The sequence below is a fragment of the Chenopodium album genome, chromosome 17 (genome assembly GCF_948465745.1).
Source record: "Chenopodium album chromosome 17, dcCheAlbu1.1, whole genome shotgun sequence".
Lineage (NCBI taxonomy): Eukaryota > Viridiplantae > Streptophyta > Magnoliopsida > Caryophyllales > Amaranthaceae > Chenopodium > Chenopodium album.
In genome coordinates this window covers 6054015-6064239 of record NC_137850.1, presented here as the reverse complement: position 1 = coordinate 6064239, position 10225 = coordinate 6054015, and the positions used below count along the sequence as shown (strand labels likewise).

At 34.2% G+C, this 10225-nt stretch overlaps 1 protein-coding gene across 1 annotated transcript; it reads right to left on the bottom strand.

Annotated features, from left to right (window-relative positions):
* Window positions 1–2544: 2544 nt before the first annotated feature.
* Window positions 2545–3060, bottom strand: LOC145588577 (uncharacterized). Its single transcript, XM_081645208.1, has one exon. The coding sequence runs from the start codon at window positions 3058–3060 to the stop codon at window positions 2545–2547; it is 516 nt and encodes a 171-aa protein (XP_081501334.1).
* Window positions 3061–10225: the final 7165 nt, after the last annotated feature.

Genomic DNA, 10225 nt, shown 5'->3' with positions numbered 1-10225 from the left:
TTTGCTGTTTGAGGCATAGCCAAGAAATATAGCCTCTTCACTTCTCTCATCGAACTTTCCTAAGTTCCTCTTCCCATTGTTGTGAACAAAGCATTTGCATCCGAAGGCTCTGAGATGAGAGATATTTGGTTTCCTCCCTTTGAATAATTCGTAGGGAGTCTTGTTAGTTATTGTTCTAATGGTTACCCTGTTGATTATGTAGCATGCAGTGTTGATAGCTTCAGCCCAGAAGTTCCTTAGCAGTGAGCTTGCAATCAACATTGTTCTTGCCATGTCTTTCAGCGTTCGATTCTTCCTTTCTACCACTCCATTCTGTTGAGGAGTCCGAGGGGCAGAGAAATTATGGTTCATTCCTTGTTCCCTGCAAAACTCATCAAACTTTGAATTTTCGAATTCTGTACCATGGTCAGATCTTAGATGGATTATAGAGAATCCACTTGTTTTCTGCACATGTTTGACAAATGCTACAAATTAATAAAATGTCTCATCTTTGCTTGTTAGAAATATCACCTAAGTATATTTAGAGTAATCATCAACTATAACTAACACATATTTCTTGCCACTCCTACTCTGAACTCTCATGGGGACACACAAATCCATATGAATCAATTCTAATGGTTTTGTGGTGCTTACCATCTTTTTAGCTCGAAAAGAGTTTCGGACATGCTTTCCTTTTACACAGGCATCACAGATTTTATCATTCAGGAACTTGATAGCTGGTAATCCTACTACCAAGTCCCTTGACCTGAGTTTGTGAATTAAAAAATAGCTAGCATTACCAAAACGTTTGTGCTAGAGTAGAGAGTCATCTTCAATAACACTCAAGCATGTAAGGCTACTCCTTGGTATAGAGACAAGGTCAACCACATAGGTATTTCCTCTTCTCGTTCCTTTTAGAATAACCTTTCCTGATCTGTTATTGAAGATATGTCATTCATCAGAAGTAAAGCTTACCGAGTTTCCTCTATCACAGAATTGTGATATGCTTAGCAGATTGTGCACCAAACCCTCGACCAGGAACACGTTCTCTATTGCATGGGAGGTTGAATTTCCAATTTTTCCTTTAGTAATGATTTCTCCTTTCTTGTTATCTCCGAAAGTCACTGTTCCTCCTGGGTAGGTCTCTAGTGAAAGGAACTTTGATTTGTCTCATGCCATATGCTTTGAACAACCGCTTTCGAGGTACCATAGGTTGTTCCCTTTCACTAGGACCTACAAGAAAACTTAGGTGTTAGTTTCAGGAACCCCGGGATCCCTGGGTTCATTTGATGTTGAGACAATATCAGTTTTCTTTACCCATACTTGCTTAATATTTCTTTTATCATGTTTCATTTTCTTTCTACAATCAGAATGTAAATGTCCAGTTTTTCCACAGAAAGTACAAACTTTGCTACTTGGAAGGTCTACATATTTTTTCTGTTTACCTTTTCTTTTGGACTCATACCCAAGTCCTTCAGTTCTCTTGACTTGAGCATCTTTAATCCCATTAGGAGTAGCAGTAGGATCAATACTTCTATTCTTTCTACCCTGCAGTTCCCTTTCCAGTTTATCCTTGTGAGATTTTAAATTGTCAAGATCTAGCTTGAGTTTTTCAAACTCAGCATTAAATTTTAGCATGGAATCATTAGAGGAACTGCTAGATCCAATATCAGTACTAATCAGCTTATACTGTGAAAGTTCCACATTTAACATGACATTTTCCTTTTTGACTTTTTCAAGCATATCAGACATAAGAAGATATTTGTCATGTAGTTCTCCAAATCTGGTTTGGATATCATTTCGTGCTGTTTCAAGCCAAGCATTGTGATCCTTCTAGATTTGCAGAACCTTTTGACATTCATTCTTTTGTATGCATTCATCACTTAGGTTTACTTCCATTTCAACAATTAAATCAATTAAAGCATCTTTGGATAAAGATCTAAGTCAAGCATTGTCAAAGTTACTTTCACTTACCTCCTTTTCAAGTTCCTTGAGGTATGCACGCCTGTCATCTGATTTAACCATCAAGTAGAGGTTTGCAACTTCCTCTTCTGGTTGATCTTCATCTTCTTCACTCTCTGAATCTCCCCAAGCAGCTATCATTGCTTTCTTGACATCAGTCTTTGAGAAGGGAGTCTTGTATTTTTCTTTTCCCTGTTTCTTGGTTTTTCCTTTTCCTTTCTCAATGTCCCACTGAGGACAGTCTCTGATGAAGTGGTCAGTTGAACCACATTTGTGACAACCATAGTCTGGTTTGTAGTTGGAGGATTTCTTTTGAAAGTTCCTGGAGTTCCAGCCGTTTCTGTTGAACATTCGTTTGAAACGCCTGACCAACATTGCAGCCTCATCTTCATCTACTTTAGACTCCTCTTGATTAGCCTTTAGAGACAGCCCCTTGTTCTTGTTGCCTTCACTGCTGCTAGTTCCCAGATGGAGTTCATGTGTCATTAGGGAGCCAGCAAGTTGTTCAATGTTGAATGTTGTGAAGTCCTTTATTTCCTGTAGTGCTATTACCTTGGCTCTCCAACGTTCATCTTGAGGTAAACTCCTGAGCACCTTTCTAACCTATTCATCTGTAGGAATTTTTCTACAAAGAGAAACTAGTTCATTAATAATGTTAGTGAATCTAGTAAGCATTTCTTGGATAGATTCTTTGGGTTGCATCTCGAAACGCTCATATTTAGACATAAGCAAGTCAATTTTTGAACGTTTTACTTCGTTGGTTCCTTCATGAGTAACTTGAAGCAAATCCCAAATTTCCTTAGCATTCTTGCACCCCATAACACGGTTGTGCTCATGTGGTCCAAGTCCACAGTGAAGTAACTTAACAGCCATAGCATTTATTTCCATTTTATCAAAGTCTTCTTTCTCATATTCAAACATTGGTTTAGGAATTACCACGTTTTGAGCATTGGTTTTGGTTACTTCGAAATCTCCTACCTCGATGACTCTCCAGACTTGATAATTTTCTGCTTTAATGAAGATCTCCATTATGTTCTTCCAGTATGTATAGAATTTCCCGTTGAACATAGGAGGTCGTTGAGTAGAGTACCCTTCTTCAAGCTTCTCGTGAGTATTCATCTTGTGCCAAGATTCTCCTCTTCAGGGTGTCCTGATTTCGAGAGGATTAGGCTCTGATACCAATTGTTACTTTAGAAGAATACTATAAGAGGGGGGTGAATTTTAGTTAAGTGAAATTAGGCTAACTTTTTGCGGAATTAAAGAAACTGAGCTATAAGAACTTTAAAGTAAGACAGAGAGATTTTACGTGGAAAACCTTAAGAACAAAAAAGATATATTTGAAAACAATATTTCCTATATTTTAGCAATCAAAGAAATTCTAACTAATTGACAAATTCAAATTGCATTCCACTCATCATCAACTCCTAATTAATCTCACTTACATAAAACCTAAAACATGAAAAATATTTTAGACTTTAATTTCTGTAAGAAGTCTCTGCTCCGAGTCTTCTTTCCTTAGCTTCTGCTCTGAAGCTTCAGTTCCTTCACAGGAACACTGCAACATGTCTTTTAATCTTTTAGCCCTTGTTCCTTTGCCTTGAAGGCATTAGTCCTTTTATTTGTCTTGTGTTATCATCAAAACATCAAGGGCAACACAAAGTATCTTTTGACTACTATTCATGATTTATAGATACGATAAGACATAGTCAGGTAGAATTTTATTTAAATCGTATCAATGTATATTTTAGTTATATCTACTTCTTTTTTTTTTTTATAATTTTACTATGTCAAGAATTAAAGATATTAATCGTTAAAATAGTGATTTGACAAGCGAGATAAAAGAAAAGTGTCAATTAAATTAAAATGAGATATTAACCGTTAAAATAGTGCTTTGACAAGCGAGATAGAAGAAAAGTCTTTAAATTGATCCCTACCCTTCTTAGAATATGGTTTCATATAAAAGCAAAGTCAATGAGTAAGAGGAGTTCTAAGGTTTATGAAAAACTATAAAAGCAAAGTCAAAAGCAAGAAAAAAAATTTAGAATTCTACGGTTTATATAAAACTATAAAAGACGGGTAAGAGGAGTGAAAAGAAGGGTAGGGATCAATTTCAAAAAGACTTAGGGTCTATTCTGTTCACCTTATTTTCACTTATTTCAAGTCTAATAAGTTCAGATAAGTTAAATTTAGGAAAAATAAGTTTAGATAATTAAGTTAAGTTCAGAAAAATAAGTTATGATAAAGGCTACCCTAAATTCAAAATACAACTAAAATAAGTTTTAATAAGTTCAAATAAGTTAAGTTAAGTTTAGATAAGTTAAGTTAAGTTCAGATAAGTTAAGTTAAGTTCAGATAAATTCAGTTTAGTGAACTAAATCTGCAAAACTGTAGAGAAGGGGATAGAACTTAAGGGCGGAGAATCAGGGTGGAGAAGAATTATGCTCTCAATGAGTTGAAAGAGGCAAAGAAACAAGCAGATGAAGCTAACAAGAAGCTTCATGAGTCTTTGGTGGCTCAAGAGCAAGCTGAGGAGGGTTCAGAGATTGAATATTTTAATTATGTATACTCCGTGTATAGATAATCACTATATATACTCGTGTTATAATTCCTTATAAACGCATGCATTTGAATTTGTATCATCTATCTAAAATTAAATATATGATTATAATCACTATATATACTCGTGTGATAATTCCTTATATACTCGTGTTACATGATTATGTTTTGGATCTTAAAAATTAAAATTATGTTGGTACATAGTATTTAGCTCACAGACATTTGGCCACCTAATGTGCATATTTTTTTTTGTTTTTGCTTAATAATTATTGAAGCTTAAGGTTTTGATGATGATAGACTTAAACTCAAGCAAACTTAACTAAAGGTTTCTTTTAGTGTTTCACTTAGCAACAGGTGAAGTAGACCTTAGTGGTGGAAGAGTAGCCTTATCTAAGAAGAACGCGAAAAAGAAGTTTTTAATAAAGAAGGTTGATCAAGATAAAAGAAGAGTTCCCTAACAGGAACTTAGTTCTCTAACAAGAACTATTCCCTAACAGGAACTTGAAGACAGCAGGAACTTGTCCTGGTCTGCGTGAAGCCCAAGTAATCCTCGAGTGCAGAATAAATCGCCGCAACAACTCTTTTAGATTTTATCTTCTAGATTGGTTGTTAAATATGTTAAGTAGGGTTTGCACGAAACCTATTACAAGCGTGACAAGTTGCTTGGTAAATCTAATTAAAACGGAAAAGATAAAAGATAGATTTTAAGTAAAGATTTTCTAACTTGATTTTATTTCTTAAAATCGGTTTAATAAAAAGATATTATTCTTTTTGTTAAAACTTTCTTTATCTTATTTTTCCGAAAAGATTTTATTCCAAATGATTTACATAAAACCGTGTTTTGGGATTAAGTTAAATTAACTTATTTATCTTTTGAAAAACCCTACTTGCTATACAAGTAAATCTTGTATAAATAGTAGAAATCTCATTTCATAAGTTTTTGTGAGTTTATGCGTGAAGAAATCTCAGAGCTTAAATTGTGTAAGTTTGCCAAGCTTATTATCTTGTCATATTAGTTTCGGGTTTCGTGCATTGCTTGCCTAACATATTCTAGGTGCTTTATATTGTGTATTGGTTGGGTTCTTGGGTGAGTGTGTAATTATATTTTTCATACAGAGAGCTAGCTTCTAGGTGAGGCTGTAAGTGTACTTTGGGAGTACAAGTGAATCTAAGTTTGGGACTTAGATTGGGTAGGATAGGGTCTTACTTTGTAGCAAGTTCATTGTGGAACTTGTGAGTAAAGGTCTGTGTGTAATAGGTTGTAATTTGGTATTGCCGTATTATAGTGGAGTAACTTGATTTGGAAATCCCTTAGGAAGGGTCGAGGTTTTACTTCCAGTTGGGCCCTGGAAGGTTTCCTCGTAAAATCTGTGTGCATTTGCAAGTTCCTTTATAGTTTAATTAATTTCCGCAAAAAGTAGTAATAGGAACTCACCTACAATTCACCCCCCCTCTTGTAGTGTTCGTCTTAACTAACAATAATAATGTAAGAAAATCAGAAGACATTACCTCATACTTTCATAGGGCAACTCCTTATGCAAACATGCCTTCTGTTGGTCACGATGATTCAGTTTGTGTATGGCTTTTGTTAGTACTAGGGGAATACTTATAGGGGCCCTTTTTTCTAAAAAAAATAAATAAAAAACTGTAAAGTCAAGAAATTACTTTCTCTCTCTTTTTTTTTCGGGAAGAAATTACTTTTTTTTTTTAATTATAAGAAGAACTAACAACGAAAAACAAACTCAAAAAAAAAAAAAACAAATTAAAAGGACCAGAAAAGGAAACGACAACGACGAGCTTGCACCACTTACCAATGTGCCGGGGTGACCCACTGACGCGGAATCTTGCGAAGTTTGTAAGTTGAGAACTCCTGAAGAGCTGTCCGAATATCCTGTAGCAACCATAAGTTAGAAATATCCCGCTCTTTTTCGTCCCGAATGAGAGAAAATAAGGTCAAGCAATCAGTGTAGATCAACAAGCACCTAAAGCCACGACGAGCAGCAACCTGAAGAGCCTAGAAGCACGCTTGTAACTCAGAATGGAGAGCTGAACAAGAAAGGAAAGCCCTGGAACTCCCACCCAGAACCTGATCAGAATCAGCGTGCCGAAAAATCCAACTTGCCCTAGAAGAACAATCTTGAACTTTACAGGCACCATCAAACACAAGGCAAGCATCAAAAGGATCAGAAAGGGAACCACAAAGGCAACACAAAATAATTTCCCCTCTTGACCTAGAGAAGGGATGACGGACAGAAGAGCGAATAAAGCTAGGTCCAAAACTCCTGAGCCGAGGAACTCCTAAAAATCCAATCTTGCATTATGTGTAAGACTAGTGCTGGAGACAAAACAGCTTGTCGAAAGATCTTATGATTACGAGCCAACCAAACAGCCTAGAAGAAAGATAAAAGAGAAACTAAACCTCCTAATTTCTAGAACGCCGTAAGCCCAAAACCAGGTCTACAAATCCATCAATAAAAGAACTGAAAAACCTTAATAAACTTCTCAAAAACATGAAAGATGAGTGAGAAAGGAAGAGTCAAGGTGGAGCTATACAAGTAAGAATTGACACAAAATTTGCAATTTTACAGAAGGAGGAAGAGATCGATTTCAAGAGAACGCGATATTAGGAAAGAGTATGAGAACACTTATAGAGAATTAAAGTGAGGAGCGATTAAGGGTAGGATTAGTAAAAACTTCCAAACCATAAAAAAGAGTTGGCAGAAAAAGGGCATATTAAGATGGAACTAAGATGGGTATGAAGAGAAAATGATATAGGAGAGAGAAATATGACAAAGAAGTTACATAACATTAAGGACAGAGGAAGAGAATTTTAAGATGAATAAATGAGGGAAGGGGTGCAAGCAAGAATTGACATTAAAATACTAACAAAACCATTAAAATGGGAGATACTGTGATAAAGTGAAAAACACTTTTACAATCAATTTGAAAGTAAAAACGAGAAAGAGTTATTGAGTCTTATTTTAAAAAAAAAAAATTATTAGAATATGGTTTATTATTTCATGAATTAACAAAGTCAAAAGCAAAAAAACAATTAAAGACTTTTTGGAATAAACAAAACTGTAATAGGCGAGTCATATAGGGGGTGAAAGGAGGTAGGAATCAATTTAAAAAGACGTTTTCAAATTTGCAAAATCTTAGAAAGGGGGAGATATGTTATGTGAGTTCGTTATAAAGCGAGTCATAGAGGGGGTGAAAGGAGGTAGGGATCAATTACTTATATAAAGGTTGGCACGTGTGACTTGTGTGAATTGTGAGTACTAGCAGCGAGCCAAATCTTTCCAAAATCGGATCGCGCCCTATAGAAAAATATGAACTGTGCCCAGTTAATTCCCTAGATAAACAAATTTTGTTTATCTGGGGGTATAAGCGTCTTTTCAAGTACCAGTGGAGGGGTACATGCGTCTTTTCATGTGCTAGTTGAGGGGTACATGTGTGATTTCCTCACCAAACAGTAAAAGCAAGTTGCAAACAGTATTTAGACACCTCACCAAAAGTACTGAACAAATGACCACGCTTTTTCAATATATTTACAAAAATGCCACTAGATTAACAAAATTTTGTTTATCTGGCAGATAAACTTGTATTTGCTGGAAAAATATTGTGTATTAGCCTTGTTAAAAAGTTTGTGAATAAATGTACCCGATAATTAAATTAATCCCTTTCTCCTATAATACTTAAGGTTGGCATAATTTGTCCAGTTTCATGTACACAGTGTAAGTTTTTTTTTTTCTTTCTCTAAATCAAATTTGTTCTTCCAATTTTACTGGAACAGATTCTTATGAGTATTGAAACTTTTATAAAATCAAAGATTTGATCAATTTTACTTGATTTGTTACAATTTTTGGTAAATTTTTATCAAATTGGGGCTAATCGTTAACCTAGGTTTTAGATAGTTAATTTTCTAGAGATTTGATCGATTGATGATGATTTTATTTTAGGATATGGCGGCAGCATTGATTAGAGCAACAATTACGCGTACTTTTCGACTTGAGAGGAAACTTCACACTGAGGTTATGGTCAGATTATTAATGAATATTATGTTTGTGATCTTAGTCAATTATTGCTTGTTTTAGTACAATTGATATGTAGTTAATCAATGTGAAATCATCCATTTCAGATCTGTAGAATTTGCTCTATTAAAGTAGAGGTTGTGACCAATGATGATGCGACAATCAAGAACTGTCGAATTCATCATGCTGCTGCGCTTGATGAAGTGTCGTACAACACAAAGAAGATGCTCTGTGGATGGAAATTCAATGCAAAATTATGTCATCGCTGTTATGTGTAAGTGGTCATTGATTTAAAATCAATAAGATTAACATTTTTTCAAATGTAAATAAATTTATTATTGTAAATCATTAAAAACATTTATATATATAAGAGCACATGCAATGATAATAACATATGAAGCATTTTAAGTTATACGAAACAATTTACCTTAAAATTAATAAATTAACAAATTACGTTAAAATATATATAAAGGCTAATTTGAATATAATGATCTTTAAAAACCACTATTTGATTTTAACCATCTTAATTTTGGGTAATCATAATTACGTTTAGTATTTGATTTAATTATTGTTTGTTTTCTATAATTACCAAATCTGTAACATTTGCGATGTAAACGCTAATGATGTCAAGACCGATGATGATACTATAACATGAATCACAGAGTGTGTTTGGGAGGTTTTGGGGTGAGGGGATACGAAGTATCATGGAGGTAATATTCAGGTTTTTGGGGTACTTGTTCAACCCTATCAAATTCTTAGTAAAGTACTACGTATAACACTTTGTTTCATTTATATTGACACTGTTATTAAGAAGTTATGTTCACACAAAAAATTATGAAATAATTGTTAATGTACATATTACTAATAAATCAGGCTTTTTCTTTTCTTTTTTTTTTTTTGCTAGGGAAGCGGATGAATTTCTGAAGCATTCATATAATTTTTGAACGAAGCGTATCAGAATTAGTGTTGTTATTAAGCTCGGAATGGTAGTTGCAGGTATAAGCGGACACTTTGGCAACATTTTCAAAAACACCGAACCTCTGTTGCAATTTCGAAATTCTCTTCTAAATGATCCACAGTTAAGGAATCTTCAAGTTTCAGCGAACAACAAAAACACACAACACCCGCTTTATAAACCTATAGAAATGGGCTGTTGCATCAAGTTTTTGGGAGATACATTAGCACATTTCGATAGAATGTGCAGGATATGTTTGAAACTCATTAGATTACTTTCTATGTTTTACAAATTGGAACATTTTTGTTGATTTTTTTATTTTTTTAAATCATGTGCTCTTTTACAGAGACATACAAGTTTCAGAGACCGAGTTGAACTGATTGAGTATTATGATGACCATTATACAGAATTGATGAAGCAATTGTATAAAGGTTTCAATGACTTTAACAAAATTCTTACAACTGTTATATGAAATTATCTGAGGTGAGCAATTGTAGAATTTAGGGGATTCTTTTTTTAGGTCACTGAAGTTATTCATGTTGGGGTTTTTTGAGATTGATTGCATGTTGGGTTTTATGTGAGGTGATTGTGTTCATGCACGGTTATTGTCGAATTTTAGTCTTAGAAATATAATTTGTTAGAATTATATGTTCTGGTAAAATTGTAAATAGTATAATGAAAAGTGTATGATTATATAGCTCATATGTTGAAAATTAAAATGTGTTTATTAAATTAAATTTAG